Source organism: Diuraphis noxia, unplaced genomic scaffold (genome assembly GCF_037042655.1).
Source record: "Diuraphis noxia isolate RWA-SAM2 unplaced genomic scaffold, SU_Dnox_SAM2 contig0001, whole genome shotgun sequence".
Taxonomy (NCBI): domain Eukaryota; kingdom Metazoa; phylum Arthropoda; class Insecta; order Hemiptera; family Aphididae; genus Diuraphis; species Diuraphis noxia.
Genome location: NW_028301711.1, coordinates 42,469,594 through 42,492,398, shown reverse-complemented (window position 1 = coordinate 42,492,398; position 22,805 = coordinate 42,469,594). Strand labels below are relative to the sequence as shown.

The following is a 22,805-nucleotide window of genomic DNA, read 5'->3' as shown; positions in this document are numbered from 1 at the left end:
AACGATAACACAATAAATATCAGATAAGATACTGCAGCTGTAGTCGCATGGGTCGTTATAAAATATACAGTCGACCGAAAAACAATGATACAATATAAATACGTATATTTTAATATTTATTATATGGTAAAACTGTAATCAGGATAACGAAGGCCTTGTCGCCTTGAGGGCCTATCGTAATTTCCCCAAACATTTCACACATTTGTTAAAAATAATTAGGCTATTGTTAATAATTCCGTCCATATATTTCATTACGATACCGTAGTGTATACCCGACACCCGTCTATTTATTCACGGCTGTCGGCTACAAATTACTATATGTATAATATTTTAAATTTTGATTAAAATTATATTTGTCTATATTAATTACTGGCCCTGGGCCCTTTCCAATCTCACTACACACTACTGGTTCAGTAGACGTGAAAATTAATTTTTTTAAATCAACATGTCTGCACTAACTACTTATTTTGTTGTTTTAATTCTTTTAGTTCTCATATTTTATTCGATGTTGATTACTTAGAGTCTACGGCTTTTATACGTTTAGTCGTTCAAATGATTATTCATAAACTTAGAAATATAAATAATAAATCCTTGGGGACAGATAAACAATATCAGTCGAGCTGGTTCAGTCGGTATACCGCGGGATTCTGGGTTGTACCACTTGTACCAAGGGTACCTACGCTATTTTGTCCTAAATCCTAATGTGATTTCATGCCTATTATTTCCTAGTTCGGAGTTCCGATGTACACTAATAATTGTTATTTTCAAAATGTTTAATATTTCGTTGTGTTTTTACGGTTTAAAAAGCATAGGCTTTTCATTTTATACGATTCACCGAAAGTTGACACGAGACCCACGTTTAAGAAACACTGACCTAGTGACCTATGGCTTATTAAATCTGTAAGCATACCTATCGACAAACATATTATCAAATTTTATAATAGATTAAAACAAAATTGCGAATTTATTTGATAATTTATTGTTAATTGTTTCGTATTATGATTCAGGCACGTATCTATTTAAGGGGGTAGCCTGTTGCCCTGGCCGACAAATTTATTAGTTAATTTAAAGGTCGGAAAATTTTTATTTTTTATTTACATAATATTGTGCGTATTAATTGTATCACAAGATATATAAATGCATACTACATAATATTTTAATAATTTATTATTTTAAAGTTTGTTAAAAACAATATTATTACAACTCAAAAATGTGCATTGTTTTTAAAAATTAGTAGTAAAATAAAATGAATGATTACAAAAAAAATATTTAAGGTCAAGTTTAAACCAAAAAAATAAAAATTGTTTTGCGATCAGCGTTGATATTATTGACAATTGAATCAGAAATAACAATTAGGCAAAGCAGATTTTCAAGAAATGATCAATGTATTTCAAAATACCCTATATGCAGGAGAAAGTTTAAATGTATTTATGCATTTATATTATTTTTAAAAAATCACAGAATATATAAAACATTATACAGAATCTGGAATACAATAAAAGTCAGAAAAAAAACGCAATAATAGTAATATTATTTTTCTATTTATATTTTATTTTTATAAATCACAACTAGTAAATACTATTATTATTTCAATTTAACACAAAAAGGACATTTTTCGTGCAATAAGAAAAAACATTAAATGCTTTTAAAGAAATCTTAGCGTTCATTTTTATTTGACTTCTACTTTTTTTACTCATAGTTCACTTAGAAATTAAAATGTCGTAAAAAACCAACGAAAGAACACAGTATTAGAGTTAGGTTCCTAAATTAAAGTTTGAATTTAGGTTGCTTCTCTAATATTCGAGTTAACAACTTAAAATTTGTGTTATTGTTGGACGTAGGTATATTTTGATAATTTGATACATTATTATTATTATGCATTAGTAAGACAGAGACAACATAAGTATCTATGAGTACGACGTCTCCTTTAATACCCAACAATAATATACCATATAATTATATAGGTTATTGTATTTAAGTATTTATATATTAATATTATATTATTTATGTAAGTGCAATATTTTCATAAAAAATGAATTCAGTCCACCGTATTAATAATAATAATAATAAAATAAATTACTATATACGTGTATAAAATTACATGATGTAATTACGTACCACTTGACGAGTGGTCACGCGTAAACAATAAAAAATACAGCAGCATACGGAATGACTTTCGTCTATCGCGCACCCGATATAACAATCAATAAAGGATTATCGAATGCCCTACCTAATTTTTCACGGAAGGTATGGATGTCGAGACGAAAACTTCGAACGTGAGTTTATTAATCGATCAAAAAATACCTTATTCTACCGTCGGCGGAACCTAAAACCGTTAATTCAGTACTAGGAACCGATAAGGAAACAAGCGTCGTCCGCCGAACGTCGTTCGTGGCTTATACCGTCACCAGTAAGACCACGTCCCATATAGGTACGCAGGTAACGTTATTGTTATTGTTGATGTATCGCGTACAGCAGCTGCTCTTGTACGTGACGCGTCGCTACCGCCGTCATCCTGGGCCCCTGGTACCCACGACGACCACTCGACGACGAATTGTTCGGCATTTCCGTGGTTTTTTTTTTTTTTTAACGCCGTCTATGGTTTTAGTTTCCGTATAGTATTTGCCAGGTAGGTATTTTTACGCGAGTGCGTACCGAGTGGGCCCCGGCCGGCCTTGACTTTGGGATCGGCCACGGTGTATCAGGATATGATGTGCCAATAGCACTCGGTGGGGAGAATATTATATGAATTATTTTGCCCGGCACGCTATATTATTCCTGTAATTTATTGCTTCTTAAAATTATAATTATAGTAATAATTGTTGACGAAAGACGCCGCACTATCGTAATAATATTATTATTACAGTTTTAATTTCGTGTATTGATTCTTGTAAAACCGCCTTGAAATGTATTCGGAATAGTAAACAAGCTTACAATCCTGTGTTAGGCTGTAGCCCATAAGCGCAAAATATGACCCGAACACAACCCAAAAGCGCAAATTAATTTTATAAAAAAAAGTGTATTTTATTAAAATCATATAGTCAAAAACATATAATTAAAATCATACAGTTATTAATACTATGATATTCGTGATTATAAAATGTATATTTAAAATTTAAATATAAAAATATAGAAATAATTATAGAAATTGTATTTAATTTAATAGCAACAACTAATAGATGTTTTGTTTAAGATCAATAAAAAACATAAATAAATAAGTACCTTAATATTAAATTTGAAATTTGAAGCCCACTGTTTTTAAGTAATTCAATCTTGAAATATTTTTTACCGTAATTTGTTACGATGAAATTCGATAATACTAAATAAATTGAACTGAAATAATATTACTATAATAATTTAAAAATGAAACCTTTAGTGTAACGTGTACAATATTGTATCAGGTAATACAATTTATTTTTGCGCTTTTATATCACTACTAAAGCACAAAAGCGCAAATTCGTTTTGCGCTTTTGGTTTATCGAAAAAAGTTGATCTTTTGCGCTTATGGGCTTCACCGCTGTGTTAACCTACCCGATGCGCGGCGGCAACAATACCGTCGACAAAATTAATGTTTAGGTATATCCTACATAGTTGTTAACATGCGTTTCCCATAACATATTTTATAAATAGGCGAAATATAACTTAATATTTATTGCATAAACGATATTTTAATAACAACATAATATAAGAATAATACTACAGTGCTTAAATATTTTTGAACCTTCATTTCAAATATCCATGGAAAAAAGATCGGAAAATGTTCATGCATTTGAAAAAGTTAACTATAAAAACATCGAAAATAAGATAAATAGTTTAAAACTGTTTTAGCTAATGTTTGAAAAATATTTCAATAAAAATACTAATTTATAACTTAATCGTTTTTTTTTCTAAACAAGTTTATTTCTCATTAGGTACTCATTTCTTCATTAGTCATTGCGTATTAGTTATTTCTGATTAGTGATTTAATGAAAAAAGTATTTTAAATGTTTTAAATTGACAACTAAATATTATTTTTTTCATGCCACATTATAAATTATTATAAATATAATTAATCCTGTCCAAAGACTAAACTATAGTATTACCATAACTTCAAATTCCTATGAATAGTTAAAAAATAGTCCAAATATTTTGAAAATTACATTGTGTGTAGATAAATTATAATTCAAGTACAGCGTCTTAAAAATTTAAATTATAAACACTCAACACGTCTTATCACCATTGTATATGGTTATACACTAAATTTTTTTTTAAATTCCAGTAAAAAAACTTCTGTGAAATCTTGCATTAATGATTAAACTATCAAACATTCCATATTAAAATTGTGTATATTTATATACATTAACTAACTGACTCGCTAGACATTGTCTTAAATAGTATTACGAAAGGAAATACTAAAAAAATAATTTGTACTGTTGTATAAATAATAAATATACTGTTATAAAATATGTGTTATTTTTTCTATTTGAATTTTAATTAATCATAGGTTTTTCTATGAGATTTTAATCTATTGTTACATTTTATCTCTTATCATATCATTATTTCATATTACATATAATCATGGTAATACAATAAGGTAATGACTAATTATTACTTCATTTAATTTGTATAAGAATTAAGAAAATAATTGAAATAAATTAGGAATTATGAACGAAAATAGTCAGACCTATACTGTGAATTTAATGCACTAAAAAACCTTAAAAAATGCAATAAAATATGCACTTAAAATGCAAAACATGCACTTTAAATGCAAAAAAAAAAAGGAATATAAAATGCTAAAAATTATAGTATAAAATTCATTTTAAATGGTTTTTAATTTAATTTTTATATTTATATTAATATTAGGTATACAGGATATTAAACATTAGTACCAAAAAGTGTTTATTTAATAAAAAAGTTGATTGAATCTGAATTAAGTTAATGCTATTCACCTGAAACATTAAAAAAAAATTATTTATTTTGTTTAAATTATAAAACAAACTTAAAGATATTTGTTTCCGGGTACTTGACATAATATATACAGCCTGTGTAAAGTAAAAAAAATGTTTTCAAACAAGTCAATCGTCGGAATTTGGTTAAAAATACTAGAAAATGAACTAAAAAAGCAAAATATGACCTAAAAATGCGAAAAAATAAAAGTTTCATATAGATGGATTCGTAATTACATAATTCAAATTATGTACTGACAAAGCTATGTTTTACAATCACCAAAAAAAAATGCACTTTCCTATAAATTTACAGCCCTGGTCATAACACACGTCCATCACGAAATGTAAAAATGAAACGTTTTGCCCCTTCTGTGGTGGGGGTCATTTGTAATATAAAATGTATGACCAAATAAAGACTAATATAATTTCTCACGAAAATAAAGACTCGATAGCGTTTATCGATGTTTTACAGCAAGTCTTAAGGAATACAATAGTTCAAAAGTTCATAGTTCATCTTTAGAAAAGTTAATGTCAAAACTATTACAAACAGAAACAATATTTTTTTCTCTATTATAATGGTTTAAAAAAAAAAAAAATATTTAAAGAAACATCTTCAGCAATAAAAGATTATTATTTATCAAGGGAAATATTTTATTACAGTTAGCTAAAAATAATTAGTATTGTGATGCTAGTATAGTGTTATACCACTTATACTCTATAAGTTTATAATCCATCAAAATTCGTACCTTATTGTTATATCTATTGACTATTATACCTATTACAAAACAAAATTGACCGTGGACCAATTGTTCATGTACAAAATAATGACGGGGACCGATTATCTAATTAACATGTAACCCATGTCTTGTTTTTAGCACACATGTTAGAGTTTTGTGTACCAGCTAACCTATACGACAACGGCAAAAGGGTCCACGTCTGTCATGTACGTCCACCAGGTGGACCGCTTACCAGTGTAGTATATTTAGGTGGGGGTTGGTGGTTTGGGGGTTCAAATCCCCCCCGAAGGCCCGAGACGTATGGTTACTGCGGGTGTAACTAATTAGAAATTAGAATTTAAGAAGAAAGGAGTGTTGAAATGTTAATTTTTTGTAACCCCCCCCCCTCCATCGAAATTAATTTCTATATATGCCACTGCCGCGTAATTATGCCCTAAGGCAGCGGTTCTCAAACTTTTTTTTTCGCTTACCACTTGAGTGAATTATTATTAACCAGTCCGTGAACCACCATTTAGCGGTAAAGCCCAAAATTGCAATAGGTCAATTTTTTTCGATAAACCAAAAGCGCAAAACGAATTTGCGTTTTTGTAACACTAGTAGAGGTATAAAAGCGCAAAAATAAATTGTGTTACCTAATACAATATTGTACCTGTTACACTATAGATTTCAATTTAAAATTATTATAGCAGTATTATTTCAGTTTAATTTAGTATTATCGAATTTTATCGTAACAAATTACGATAAAAAATATTTCAAAATTGGATACTTAAAAACTGTGGGCTTCAAATTTCAAATTTAATATTAAGGTACTTATTTATTTATTATTTTTATTGATCTTAAACAAAACATCTATTAGTTGTTGCTATTAAATGAAATACAATTTTTACAATTATTTATATATTTTTATATTTAAATATACATTTTATAATCACGACTAGCATAGTATATTAATAACTGAATGATTTTAATTATATGTTTTTAACTATATGATTTTAATAAAATACACTTTTTTTTTATAAAATTAAATTTGTGCTTATGAGTGATAAAAAAGTTTTTTTTTTTTGCACTTATGGGATATTTATTTTTTGCGCTTTTGGGGGGGAGATGGTATTTTGCGCCACTTTTATTACTTGTAATTTGCGCCACGAATAGGTACATTTAAGTACGTATGTAATTTGCGCCAAAATATAAAAATATAACATGTATTTTGCGCCACATATACTAATTAATTTTGGTATTTTGTGCCACTAAAGAAAACAAAATGGAATATGTAATTTGCGGTTGATTTTGGCGCAAATTACATACGCCCGTTTGGGTCATATTTTGCGCATATGGGCTACAGCCCCATTTAGTCTTTTACGTACCACTAACGAGTACCACAGTTTGAGAACCGCTGCCCTAGGGTATTAGTTTTCTTAACAGTCTCGTCTTTTGGGGATCTAGTTAACTGGGGATCTAGGTGATAGTGGTGAAAGGTGATACATCGTCATCGCGTCTTGTCTATCAATGACAAAAAACTCGCGCCATTTGACGGTTATTATATTGATAGCTGATAAGGATAATGTTAATTAAAAAAGTTTAAAGTACCTACAGAGTAGTTAGTACACGGACAGTGGTAATTGTGTATAATACTATAATATCTATTCCCTTACTGGCGTGAAAGACCAGCGATTAATAATTTTAATTTTAATCTCAATATCAAAATATCTTTTCAGTTTAGTCGTCACTGATTTCACGTCTATCGTTTTAATTAGATTTATACCATTAAAAACCTTTTTCAATTCCGTTTAAATCATGGACAAAGACTTAACGAATTTTAAAAAATGGTTCCGACAACTGGGACTGGAAGATGATGGCAAAATAAATGAAGAGGTGCTAAAGAAGTAAGTTATGTCTTTCATACTCGAATGTGTAAAATTTATTTCAATAGTGATAAAAATAAATAATATTCTGTGATCTGCTTAGGCTGATGCCACCCCAGCGACGAGATATGTGGAGACACATTATTAAACATGTACGTCCCAAAGAAGAGGTGGATTTGATTAAGAAATCTCTGTTGTTACATAAACTCCAAAAACGTCAAAAACCGTTGTTGGTAAGAAACCTAAGAAAATAATTACTTTATCAAAAATTTTTAATTAAATTATGTTTTTATTCAACTTAAATTGTTTTCAAAACAAATATGTTATTGATAATTCAAAAATGTTTGAAGCAAGTAACTATTGAAGTCAGAAATTTATAGGAGTACATAGTTACCTTCCTAAATAACTTTTTTGTGTTTTTTCAAATTAGATGCATAGGTGCTAAATTTTTGATTTGCATTTTATTATAATATTAGTGAAATTTACAATTATTATCATCTACCTCATAGTCTAGTTATTAAAAATTATTTTGGATTCTATCACTGTGGTCACCTTTCTCATATTATAATTTATTATATGATGTTATATTGTTGTTCATTTGTATGCTTATATTTAAAAAAATACCTTATATCTATTTTCTAAAGCACATGATGTAAATATTATTTTTATTAAATAGGTCCTAAATAATAGAAATAATAAAAAAAAAATTTACTATTATTTATTTTATTGTTTAAGTCGAAAGTGGAATCCGATATTGATCTTGCCAATGCATATAAATATGAAGATTTGATAACAAAGTATAATAAGATTCAAAAGGAGATTGTTGATGCCAAAATAAATAACAAACAGTTTAAAATGAATTTAAATGAAAAAATTGAACAAAAAAGAAATATTATTAAAAATATTGAAAATAAGCAAGACATATCATATTTAGCTAATCATAAAACAGAATATTATAATGAATTTATCAAAATGTATAGTGAATTGTCAAATATTTGTGAATATTTTTCAAGAGAACCAAATAAAGATTTGACCAAGGCTGATTATGAGGTAACATTTTTATACAAATTAAAAAGTGATAAGTAATGTATGTTTAGTTAATTTGTAACTTTCATTTTTAGGATTCATTGATTATATGTTGTACCGAAGTAGATGATGCTAAACAATCGGATGTAATGAATGATAGTGTAAATATTGGAAAAAAGTTGTGCAATGCTATATATTCAACTATATGTGACAAATCTCCTGCTGTTTTACTCCAAACTGTTGAAGATAATCTAACCTTTAATATAAATAGAAGTAAAGAGACAATTAGAGAGGCTAAAGAAGCAGTAGAACATGACAAGTATATATATTTTTGGCCATAATTTTTTAAAATTATATTTTCTCACTCTCATATTATACGTTTTTATTTTAAAAGTGCCGATGAAATTGTGTATGATGAAGTACTTAAGAAACTTTTTCAAAAGCAATTAGAGTTAGAATCAAATTTATCCAACTCATTAACTGAAAAGAAATGTGTTTTTGAAAATTTAAAAAAGATAACACATCTGGTTAAAAATGATGTTATTAGTCAATACAAAGTAAATTTAAATAATAATATTATAAACCACTAATTAACCAACTAGTATGACATATAGTACATTATTTTATTACATTTATTTATATACAGATTTATCTTAATATCATTTTTATGTTTAGTTAAAAAATTTATCATGTACTGAACGTGAACTTCAAGTATTTATGAAAAATGTAAAAGAAACTTTTCAAATGTGGTTTAAAAATAGTTTAGAATGTTCAAAAGAAACTGTATTCCAAGGAAATATGATTTTTGATGATCAATCATTAAAAATCTTAGATGAGATTTTGGAGAAAACTAACACCTTAAATGAAGAAATAGTTAGTTAATATTTAATTACTTATATTAAAGAGTTATACAAATTATATATTTTTCTTTTTTCTTTTTCAGAATCAAAAAAAGATAATTGTAGGTGAAATGTTAAAAGAATTAAATGATAAAAAAAGTGATTTTGGATTAGTGGAAATAAAAACAGTTATGGATAGTTTAGCTGAAAATTATTTAAATAGAAATATTAACAGTAATTTGATTAGTCGGACAGTAACTTCTATAAAATCTTCTGTAGTTATGGATGTTAACAATATGAATAAATTAACAATTAAATCAACTCCAAGGTAAAAAAATAAACAGCTAGTAAATTAAATATATATTTTACTGTTTTGATATTTTACTATAGGTTAAGTTATATACATTTACGGACTTTGAAAGGTATGAAACAACACTCTGAAATAATTGATATTATTTCTGAAAAAGCAAAAAACTTTGAACAGTTCAGCATGGTTATATGTGAGTTTTGTTAAATTCTATTGTGAATAATATATGAATTATTTGTAAATGCATACATTTGTTTTAGCAACTGAAAATAGTCTTAAAGAAATTATACATAAAGAAAATATTCATAAATCAGAATTTGAAAGTATAATTTCACAAATGGAAAATAATATTTCAGAGTTAAAGTTGTGCATAGAAGATAGTAAACTTGTAGCTAACATTTTGTAAGTAAATAATTTTTACTAACTGTAATATGTTTCATTTATTAAATTATAGAATTTTATATTAAATTACAAATATACATATTATTATTATTTATTTAATTTAAATAACAATAATTGTATCAAGTTATTATTCAATATCTACTTTAATTATTATATTTATAAAAGTATATTTTTTAAGTATTGCTTGCTTTTATAATTTAATTTAAATTTGTTTAGATTAACTAAGAAGATACTAAATAGTTCAGCTAATAATTAGTTTATCAAGAAGTTGACAAGTAAACAATTCAAGTTTCAATAACCTTTTTTTTTATTATTATTTGTGAAATTACAAATTTAGTATGTACCTAAATTTATATGTTAAAAGTAATTTTAAATTGTATAGTTCACTAAGTTTTAATATTTATTGTTTTAATATTTTATTATTAATAATTTATTGGCTTACCGGATTATTTATATGTTTACATTTTAACTGATAAATGTACGAGTAGTGTTTTGTTTATTTTAGTATTTTCAAAAATCTATTACTACCTATGTGCACAAAATTCACAAGTTTTTAAATTATTTAATTAACTATTTGACTAAAAAGTTATTTACCAATATTATGATTTATTAACACTATAAAAAAGTTTAGAAATATAAAAAGGTAGGTACCTACAGAAAAATAATAATTAGGTAGACTGAGTTTATTTATTTTTGCTTTTCTTACTAGAATTTGCAGAAGTAATGAAATTGTAAAAAGTGCCATGAAAGTTCATAATATGCTCTATAAACAGTACAATGTTAAAATTGCATTAATATGCTTAAAAATAATTTGTATTTTTAACCACGCCTTCATGAAACATATTATTTTTTTTAGTAGTTATTATCTATTAAAATGATATACTAGTCCACAGGTCAACATGAATAATGTAAATAAACTCAATTCATCAACTACACAAAATCATTTATACTTATAGTATAAATATAATATATAAACCTAACCAATTTGCCTAAGTGAAACTTCATCACAGAGACTACGAAAAAAATATTACTGATCATTACAACATTATAATATCTAGTTATAAGTAATAAATAATAAATAATAATAATCAATTAATTTCAATGGAACATTTTTATTTTTCCAAAACAAACCTAATATTAAATGGTGGTGGGCAACATTTTTATTTTCATAACCTCCATTAAGATCTTTTTCGTGTTTTGTACTTGCAACACCCACTTTTTTTATGTTGGTATTATAAGGTGTTCTCAGAAAGAAAAATTGTAAGTTTCAGGGAAAATTCAGAGAAAACCGAGTGCTGTATTGATCGACTAGAGTCTAGTCTAGTCACTAGACTGACTAGCTGACTGAACAAATATATAATATATCCAAATGTTTATTTTTTAGGACAGTTCATCTGTTTTACTCACTTATTGTAATCAGTATTTTCATTCACTGGATGTCCGGGTAGAGAATTTCATTAAGAACTTGAAGCTTAGCAAAAATTCATTGTATAATGGACATACATTTCATGAAATAGCCAAATTATAAACTTAATGTGATTTTTTTTTAAGACAAATTATAAGTTATTTAAATTACCTATCATACAGAAATTCATCAAACTGAACATTTTGATAAATGTACATTTTTTGTATAGAAGTTTCACTGTATTTTATTTTATTTTTAATAAATGTATTCTTTATAAATCAGATAACTTGTTATAAATTATTTTAAATAAAATACATGTTTTATTACATGGACATTTATTTATCTTTATTGACTATATGAACGTGATGAAATATAAGCACAAACTATAAATATTACTGCCTAAGTAATAAACAATGTTATGTATATTTTTATCTTATTATTTACTTTATCATAGCAGTTGATTGTAATACCAATTATAGCAATATTATATGTTATTTTAAAATCTTACTTATGTAAAGGGAAATTTCTTGTTAATTAAGAAAATTTGAATGTTTTAAAAATGATTATATGTTACCTGATTGATAGTCCATGTCATAATCAATTTTCATGTAAAAATAAACAACAAGATATATAAATGTATGAAAAATGTTTACATAATACAATTGTTTATTACTCAATAATTTCTGGTGTTTATATAGTTGACACAAGCAAAATTAATAAGTTTTATATTATGATGAATATTAGAATACGGTATACAGATTTTAAACATATTTTAATTATCAAAACAAACACTATATTTTTAAATAATGCACTAATAAACAAATACTAATATTATAATAACATTAATAAACTTTTGCCATATTCAAATACTTATTTTATATCATATTTATTCATATAAATTTGAACAATTTTGACTTTACTTTTTTTTTTTAGGTGTTGAATAAGATATAATTATAGTGATATTCTGTTGCTCACATCCATAAATACAATAAAATTCACTAAAAAAAGTTAATATTGTTTGTTGATTAGTTATATACAAAGTATAGAGATGGTCAGATGGTATATTAAATAAAATATTTATGGACTTAATATTTACTGGTATTATATTAATTATAAACAAACAGATATATTTTAATGAGAATATTATTTTAGTATTCATACATTTTTAAGTACAACAGAAAAACCATTTTATTTTATCTACTAAGTGTTGACTCATCATATATCTTACAATTACGTAAAGTAGCATATTGATGGGGGGATTTTCTCGGGTAGTAATTTCTTTGGGGGTATCAAATGTACACTTGTGCTTTAAGTTTTTTCATGAGTAAGAAAAATGCTAATATAAAAAAAACTGGCGATAGGAAGAGTTCATTAAAAAAGTGTATACTAAGGGTAGGAAAATCCTAAATATTTCACTGGTTATGTCATAGTTAACCTTTATTTTTTAGAACAGAAAGTAGATACCATTATACAGAAGACTTCAATAAAAAAATAACTTTTAAGTTAAAATCTTTAATGTCTACTAGCTGTTGTATACCAAGCATTGTACTATTAAATAAAATAAAATAAAATCCATTCTTTTATTTAAAAATTATATTGTCTAATAATTATTATTTACTGATATTAACTCAAAAGTAATTAGCAGACAGAATGTAAAAATGTATTTTAGTCAAATATTATACTTTTGTTTGAATATTATCATTTGTTAATATTTATATTAAACATATAAATAAGTATTTTTGAAAAACATTATTTTATAAGTATTTAATGATTTAGCCTGAATTGAACTGGCATTTATTTTTTATAAGCCAACAATAGTTACTGATATTTATAAAATAAATAGGTAACTAATTTAATTTAAAAATGCATGACAAAAATATGCTTTAATTGCCATTTTGCCAACCTAATATAAAAGTTTAGTTATTAAAACAAAATTGTAAATATATATGTTTATGATACTTTTTAATCAAATTTTAGGCAATAATTATGTTAAATTGAAAAATACTTGGTAAGTAGAATATAAATATAACCTAATATTAAGCAAACAAATTATGATTTATTTAAAAAACAATTATATAATAAGAATGCTTATTTAAAAACTTAATTTTTTAGTAACTGTAATAAAAAGTTATTGAACTTTATGTTAGTAACTAATAAGAGCTATATAATATCAAAATGGCCTATGTATTAATATTTTATGTAATTTATTATAAGCATAATTCAATATGGAAAATTGTTATTCAGCAGGAAAATGAAATAATTCAAATAGTACTTAGTTTAACAATAATTATTTAATTTGTATATTCTACATTAGTTGAACATGAATTTACAGAATAAGAATTTCATTAGTATACGATAAAAGTGATGGTAATAGGAAAGTTTTAAGAAAACAAAATAAATAAATAATGCGATCTATATTAGTTTTATGACTGAGAAGGTTGTTGAGCTGTATTTTCAACTTCAAGTTGACGTAATCTTCCAGATTTACAAGCTAATTGAGCAGCTAACTCTCGATTCGCATAAGCATAATACTCTAATAAATCTAGTAAGCAACGACTATCCTGTTGTTCTGAACTGTAAGAATAAAATCAGTATTCAAATATTTAGTGTTTAAGTTAAATAAGTTTGTAGCTTTATTTTGTAATAAATGAATTACTTTGGAATTTCTTCAGAATTTAGCTGTTGACTAGTTGTAATATCATTATTCTGTAACACTTGAGGTGTCCATCGATCACAGTAATTATTTTCTTCCCAACCACATACATCGGGCGGGGGCTTTTCTTGGCTAAATTTTCTTATTGAATCTAAAATTTAAATTATGAAATATAAATATTTAATTCATTTATTTACCAACTAGGCATTAAAAATAATTATCAATTGAAAACACAATATTTAAACTTACTTGCATACAATAATGACGATATAGTAACACACACAAACTCAATAACAAGTAATACAGCAATTCCATTTTTTGGTGACATCAACATATTAGCATCACAGTATGGCTGCATATCGGCTGCATCTTCTTGAGCATATACAGCTATAAATATAGCCAATAATACAGTCCCTGTAACATAAATTAATAATTAAATGGTCTTTTTTAGTTTCCTAAATTTCAAATAAACAAGTTTCTTATACATAAAGATACTAATTGAAATGGTATCACTGCCAGGCGAGTGAGTTTAGCATAAGCACGTAAGTGTCCACGAGATCTTAATGTTTTATGATGCATGTGTCAGGCAACATGGTCCAGTACCTATGAATAATAAACCAAAATAAACATAGTGTAACTAATCAAAATTGGTCAATTTATAACATGTAACTTACCAAAAATAAGAACCATACACAGCAATGAGCATAAACCAGAACATATAATGGTTCACATTTATCTTTAGGAGGTATATCTGTTACTGAAGAAGTTTTTAGTGTAGTAGTTCCATGTTGTTCTATAGGAATTAAACGCCATACAATATCATCCATTTCTTTTTTGTTTATATTTTTTTCAAAAATTAAAACATTGGATTCTAAATAGACAGCAAATAAAACCAAAATCGCCTAAAAAAAATAACTTGTAATTTGTAAACCTTGGTTATTTGTACTTAATAAAGGTTATTTAGGTTACATAGATATTAATATTAAACTCAAGATAATTTAGATTTTTCAATTTAAAATATACAATATAAGAATTTCCTAGCCTTTTTTATCTATATTTATTAAAACAATACAAAATTGAAATGAATTAGCATATCAAAAAAGCGGGTATGTGGGTATCGCTCTGATGTACATATTAGGGGGTGGGGTGGATCTCTGACTAGGGTAGGTTAAATTTGAATGCAATGATAGGTATCATTGTGTAAGAAAAATGATTCTGAACGGAGATGGTTTATCTGTCTAGGGTATATTATAGATTATAAAACTTTTAAAATCTTAGATTTAAAAAGAAAATTTTTTATGAATTTCTAGCTTAAAATAATTTGCAAATTTTCGTGATTTTTACGTATGTTGTCAAAATTAAAATTTAAATGCTTGTAAAAAAAAATGTAACTATGCATTTTTTTTATTTTTCAATTGCTATTGTAAAAATATTTTAGGAGCTTTGTATTAAATTTTCAAATCTTAGATATGAAAGGAAATTTTTTTATGAATTTCTAGAATAAAATAATTTACGAATTTTCGAGATTTTTACGTATGTTGTCAAAATTAAAATTCGAATGCATGTAAAAAAAAAATTGTGACTATGCATTTAATTTATTTTTCAACTGCTATTGTAAAAATATATTATGAGCATTGTATTCAAATCTCAAATTTAAGGTTTAAAAAGAAAAACTTTTATGAATTTTGATCTAAGATAATTTGAACATTGCCGTAATTTTTATGTATTTAGTCAAAATTTGAACTGTAAATGCTTATAAAAAAAATTTGTGACTATATATTTCTTTTATTTTTCAAATGCTATTGTAAAACTATTTTAGGAGCCTTGTATTAAATTTTCAAATCTTAGGTATAAAAGGAAAATTTTTTATGAATTTATAGAATAAAATAATTTACGAATTTTTGTGATTTTTACGTATGTTGTCAAAATTAAAATTTGAATACATGTAAAAAAAAATTGTGGCTATACATTTATTTTATTTTTCAACTGCTATTGTAAAAATATATTATGAGCCTTGTATTAAATTCTCAAATCTCAGAATTAAAAAGAAAAACTTTTATGAATTTCGATCTAAGTTAATTTGAAAATTGCCGTAATTTTTAGGTATTAAGTCAATATTTAAACTTCAAATGCTAATAAAAAAAAATCGTGCCTATGTATTCTTATAATTTTTTAATCACTATAAGAATAACTTATGAGGAACTTTGTATTAAATTTTCAAGTATTTTGATAGGTCCAAAAAATTTTTATCGACACTTCAAAAGAAAATTTTAGACAAATTGAAAATTTCAGTCGTCTACAAATATCTCAAAAAAAGTCAAAATATTTTGAAAATTAAATCATGTAAAGAAAATGCCAATCTAAATAACTGATAAAATTTTCAAGTATCTGCGACTTATACTTTTTGAATAATAACAAATATTTAAAATTGTATGAGGATAAATCGTTATCGTTACGCTATTTCGTAAAAATTTAAAATTCAAACGCACTTAAAATTTTTCCTATAATGATGCTTCGAGTTTTATCATTTAAATCATAATCGAAAACTAAATACATTTTATTAAAAACTGTTGTATTTCAAAACCTCAAATATAATAAATGATATAAGAGTATTAGACTGATATTCAGATAAAAAAATTATAGTTAAATACATATTATAGAGGTATAAAGAAAATAAATGTTTTCAATTTATATTAACAAAATATATTATACATAGATTTGCTAAGTGAAATTTTTAAACAATAATTATATTTATGTACCTTATGTAAATATATATAATTTTTACTGCCTGTCATTTTTAAAAAGATTATGAATTATAAAATATTAAATAACTAAAATTTATAATATAATAACATGGATTGTACCTACTGGAAAAATATTTAATTACTTGCTTCATTTAATCTTACAATTTCAAAATATCTCAATTTCGTCTAACTTTTATATTCATTAGATTTAAATAATTTACTCAGACCCGTACAAATTACTAGACAACCTAAGTATTTTAAATATTTATAGGTAATTAGGCAGTTTTAATATAGTGTTAAAGGATAATCATTACTGTACTATTATAAGATTAAAATATTTCCTTACAGTACATAATATATGAATGAAGGTTATCCATGGTTGAGAGTAGTATATGTTTGATTTAGATCCGTTTTCCTCCAAAAGAGAACAATGGCACTTGTATTTCTTTTTTTTTAATTTGCAGTTTGATATCAAAGTTGTATGATCATTCATATCAAATACATAATCTTTACTGTTGGTACTATTACAGTTAAAATGGCATATGTTTGTAGATGAAACACAGCACTTTTGAGGGCAATAGTCATTTGTAGATGATACATTATCACTGAATTGAGAATCCATTTTGTAAGCCTAAAAATATAAGGTACCTTAAAATTTTTATTAACAATCCAAAGTAAAATTATAATTTTTACATTTAAATCATATTTACCTATTATAACATAGTTTCTTTTAGCACTAATATTATTATTTAGAATCAGCATATAACACCAACAATAAATTACATTTGTTTAAACTATGAACAATTCTTACGAATGAAAAATTCAAAGTCATTGTAATTAAGGCAGTCGATTACATGGCAGATTAAAAAAGTTTCATATAACATTCGATTAGCTATGTGCGTGGTAGTAATTTGTTGAAGAATATCTTTTTAATTATTTTCTGTAATTAATAATAAATGATAATTCGTCGTATTGACTGTAAACCTTTGTTATCAAAATTAAAATGATAAACATAACATATGATAAATAAAAAATTGAATGATAATATATCGATATAGTTACAATTAATATCGATAGTTACAACAAAAGAATCGACTAAAATAATCGTTTTGCTCTATTCTCTAGGTACCTTTATTATACGTTGGTAAAATACTAAAATTAAATTTCGAACCATGATCGTCATGGTTAGTTAAGTTTTAAGATTTTAAGTTACATGAGCGGAGAGATAGGTCAACATTTTGAGAGATATCTACCAATGTCCACTGATCTAACGTTCAATACAACATAAAATTAGTACGTTCCAAGGTACCTAACCTGGCCGGTGTTGGTGCAGATGCGTACGTCTCACTTGCGTACACGGTGACTTTCTTCTCAGTTGCGTACACAATTATCGAAGGCCAAACTACGAACGAATTATAGTCGCATTTCCGTACACAGATTAAAATGTTGGCATTCCCTAATCCCTATGTATACTTTTTCCGCCTAAATATGTTATAAGATATTTATTATCTTATCGAAATATCGAATCAAAGATTAACACCCACCGTTTTACTTGATACGACTTGATCTACGAGCGTACGATTAATACGTTTATATGTCAGTGTGTGAACAGTTTTAACATACAAACAACGGTGTTGCTGCTCACGGCAATTTTTTTCTTTGTTTATTTTTGATAATAAATAAAAATTGTCGATAATCGTCAAATTAGATTAAATTATATTACTATTATTATTATTATACATTTTACATTGAATATTAATTACCTATAATATTTTATTAAACTATATTTATTATAATGATATTTTATACTTAGGGTTAGCTACACACTGGACGTATTTATTCGTGCATCCTCATTTTTAAACACGCCAGAGTATTGCAAAATATTCTGCCAGTCCTAAGCCTGACCAAGTGTGAAGGGAAATGAGTGTGTACGCAAATACAATTAATGTCATTCTGGGTAATTACATTGTACGCAAGTGAGAACATTTGTAACTAAAAATAGACTGTACGCAAATGAGACGTACGCATCTGCACCGGATCCACCTGGCCACCTAGGTATGTACTTAATACTTACCTATGTCATTGGTGGTCCTTGACCAATTCCAGGGGAGGAGGCGAAATATTTTTCACATTATATACAATAAGTACTCAAAAATAGAAGTCATAAAAAAATTTATTTTATGTAATAATTTAAATTTTATATTAACCCAACCATAGGTCCTATGTAATAGTTTTGCAGTTGAACCTGTATATAATAACGGACAGTCGAGGGACCAAAATAATCGTCCGTCATAGACAGGTCGATAGGTGTCCGTTGTACACAGGTCTTAAGTGTTTTAAAAATAAAATTAATCTACAAACATGATTTTTAGAGTATGAATAGACCAACAGCCGCCAGAGAGTTTTTATGACGAATAATGTCCACCTTTTGTTTGTAAATTTAAAACTTTACGCGGTGCGGCAGGTGGCATTGCTAAGAAAAATATGTAGGTATTTAGAACTATGACTGCGAACAGATAGAAACTGAATAAAAACATTAGATATACGTAGACCTACGTCCTACCTACTTTATGTCTATGGTTGCAGTGGCCTGCAGACAAGGCACAAATGGGGTCTAGCCGCCTAGGCCGCACTTGAAAGTGGGGTGGGTGTGGGTTTTTTTATTTTTTTTTATTTATAAATATTGTGTTTTTATTGTGTATTTCAACTTCATAAATTCAATAGGTATTACCAAATCAACGTTATCGTAGAAAAAAAAATAATGATAGACTCTTAAATGATGTCGAACAATTAGCGTTCCAAAGCAAATCAATCTAATATAGTATCCCCATTCCTTGACGAAACATAAAAAAGGTGTACGCTATATATATATTATAGTACGAAGAAAAATGAAGAGTAGTTCAGTCTCCCTATGTTCTCCTTCCCTCCCCCCAAATTCAATCACTGTGGCACTGTATATTGTATAATAGGTACCCATCTAAGACATTTTATGGTCTCTTTTTTAAGATTATCAAAAAATAAAAAGTAAAAATATTATTAAGTACCTACACAAAAAAACTTACAACAAATCTTTAGGTTTCTAAATGATTTGGGATATGCAAGATATTGTGGCTCTCACGTTCAGTATGTCCCGTATAAAGTGTGGACGTGCGGATTCACTGTAGTAACACTTGCACTTATGTCATAATTCAATAACAATGTTAGTGATATCGCCAGGTATTTTATTTAAGAGGACGTCGCATCCTTGGGTCTTTAATTTTTTCCGTTTATTAATTGAATGCTTACAATTAAAGACGATGCTAAAATCACAATAATAATATGTTAAAATAATTTATTTGACTATTATAATATAGTAAGACAGTTATGAGTTTATGAACTTAAGAGTTAAATTAATTATTTTCTAAAATATTGTATTTGAAAATATTATTGTGTATTTACAACATAATAACACGGTTTAAAAGTTCTTCCAAGTACCCATCATATAAAGTACCCGAATTATATAATTATCAATTACAACAAAATAACTATAATTCTTTGTTTAATTATCTAATAATTTCACCCGAATAAAACTCAAAATGTCTGTTAAAAAAACTTTGTCTAAATATCTACATATTTCATAATTTTTAATCAGATTAGACCTATTGCTAGTTACGACTTTCTAAGAAATCGTGTTTGTACCTATTACATTTTCAAACCTAGTCTAAAAAAATTTTACATTCTTTTAATTTTTAATCATAAAAAATGACTTGCAAATTTTCGTGATTTTGATAAATATGGTATACCTATCTTTGATATTATCTGATATTCTGATTAGTATGATAAGAACTTATGAGAAATCTATTGTATTAGTTTCCAAACTTTGTAATCCAACGAGTGAACAATTTTTTACTGACATATTTAAAATTAAAATTAAAAATGACGAGACTAAATATTTCATTTGTAGAAAATGCAAATATATAATCATTTTTAGATAATTTCAAGTACCTATATGTTTTATGTTCCATAAAAAAAATCGATTTTGTAGAAAACTTAGCAAAGATTACCGTTTTTTGTTTTTCCAGATTATTTTGAATTGCAATCTTTTTTATCAAGTATTTAATCCTTTTTATTTCACAATAATAGAAAATTAGTAAATAAAATAAAATACTTATAAATTAATATAATATTAATGATAAAATATTTTATAAATTTATTTATCGGTACAAGTATAGTGTTATAAATCTACTATTAGGCATTAGCCATTGCCCAGTTGCCCGTAGGTAATATTATTACACTAATTATTATGGGTACGTATTATACTACACCGTCTACAGTCTACACACCGTCAATAATTAAGGACAATATCCCTATATTTTTATAATTTTATATTTCTGATATCGGGTTTTTAAGGTTTTTAAGGTTATTTTATCATTTTTATCTAACCTAACAGTTTCCATATTATTCTGTTTTGAACGCAGTAGCTAGGTATCTACCTGATATTATTCAATCCCTATCGTTATGAAATAATTGTTTTACGAAATAATATTATAACTGTTTAATCGCTTATTACTTGATGGAAAATCTTTTGATTCTATTTATACTTACACCATTCAACCATTGATGATTCCCCGCCACAGCACTGCGTGTGACCAGCTTAATATATACATATTATACATTACTTAATAATAATTTTTAACTAAAAAGTTTTAAAAAAAATAAGACTTCTAATAAGTTATTAATGCATAAATGAAACAATTATGATTACAAATTATACATACCTCATTAAAAAGCATGAATCGAAACCAGTAATAATCAACAACAAAAAATGTTATTTTTGAAAACAAATTTATTTCTTAATTTTCATAAAAAATGTTTAACTTCTACCATTTTTTTTTAATGAAATTTGAGCTTTATAAACAAAGTGCCAAGTGGTGAGTCTTATGAACGAATTTTCATAATATATTTGGATAAAACCAAACCTCCAAACTGTTCCAGACGATTTTGAGTCTAGTCTAATAACTAATAAGTGACTGAATCTTATATCGGTGAGTCTTAAGCGGCGACGGCTGTAATTACATTTTTATCTATTGTCATTAAATCTGAATAATACTAATTATATTACTATTTGTCCATTTAGTAGTAAATTATAAATTCTGCAATTAAAATATATTTTTTTCAAACCATTTATGGACATACAACGTACATTAAAAAATCAATTTTTGGAAATTATATTAGTATTAAGTATTATATTTAATCAAGTACCAACAGATACAAAAGTATACCAAAATCCAGTTTAATAAGTATTAAATTGTATTGAATATTAAAAAATATTATAAGATATAATGTTATTATACTATTATACTAAAACTAAATCATGATATAAAAACTAAATAAAAAAAAAGGCTAGGTTAGACCCGTTTCACATGGTCGCGTATCATAGGCGACGTATCGTACGCGCGCGTTTTTAGTTTACATTGATTAAGTTCATACGCGTCATAGTGGCAAGGGAAACGCGTCATCGTCGAAGTGGCGCGTATGCATTTAACGAATGTAGTTAACTAATCACTATACAATAGGTATAAACCACAATACTTTAAATGATTTAATCAAGAAATGTATAATAACAGTAGTCACATTAAATCACAAATTCACAATGTTGTAATTCATACGGAAATAAAAACTAAAAGTTTTACGAAACTTGAAATTAAAGAGGAATGAAAATTTATACTTTGCCATCAAATTTAATTGATTGAAGGGTTCAAAATTTGGAAAATCTGATATCTGTTAGGACGAATTTCATTTAATAAAACGCAAAATTTCGAAAATTTCAAATTTTCAAAATCCGAAATTTTACGATTTTGAAAATCCACGTTTGCAAATTTCAAAAACGTAGGTATTGTGGTAACTATATAAAACTTTATGATTT

At 26.1% G+C, this 22,805-nt stretch overlaps 2 protein-coding genes across 2 annotated transcripts; one reads left to right on the top strand and one right to left on the bottom strand.

Moving 5' to 3' along the window:
- The first annotated feature begins 7,224 nt into the window (after nucleotides 1–7,224).
- Nucleotides 7,225–12,183, top strand: LOC107167973 (uncharacterized). The gene is made up of 10 exons (XM_089216495.1): nucleotides 7,225–7,545; nucleotides 7,628–7,757; nucleotides 8,260–8,574; nucleotides 8,646–8,869; nucleotides 8,945–9,107; nucleotides 9,226–9,423; nucleotides 9,494–9,717; nucleotides 9,780–9,889; nucleotides 9,957–10,098; nucleotides 10,315–12,183. The coding sequence occupies exons 1-10, from the start codon at nucleotides 7,457–7,459 to the stop codon at nucleotides 10,352–10,354; spliced, it is 1,635 nt and encodes a 544-aa protein (XP_089072621.1). The 5' UTR covers nucleotides 7,225–7,456; the 3' UTR covers nucleotides 10,355–12,183.
- Nucleotides 12,184–13,775: 1,592 nt separating this feature from the next.
- On the bottom strand, nucleotides 13,776–17,884 carry LOC107167971 (uncharacterized). The gene is given in 7 exon segments (XM_089216496.1): nucleotides 13,776–14,077; nucleotides 14,160–14,307; nucleotides 14,406–14,570; nucleotides 14,642–14,759; nucleotides 14,831–15,058; nucleotides 17,247–17,548; nucleotides 17,611–17,884. Coding segments are annotated over 6 exon segments (1,086 nt in total). The 5' UTR covers nucleotides 17,523–17,548; nucleotides 17,611–17,884; the 3' UTR covers nucleotides 13,776–13,926.
- Nucleotides 17,885–22,805: the final 4,921 nt, after the last annotated feature.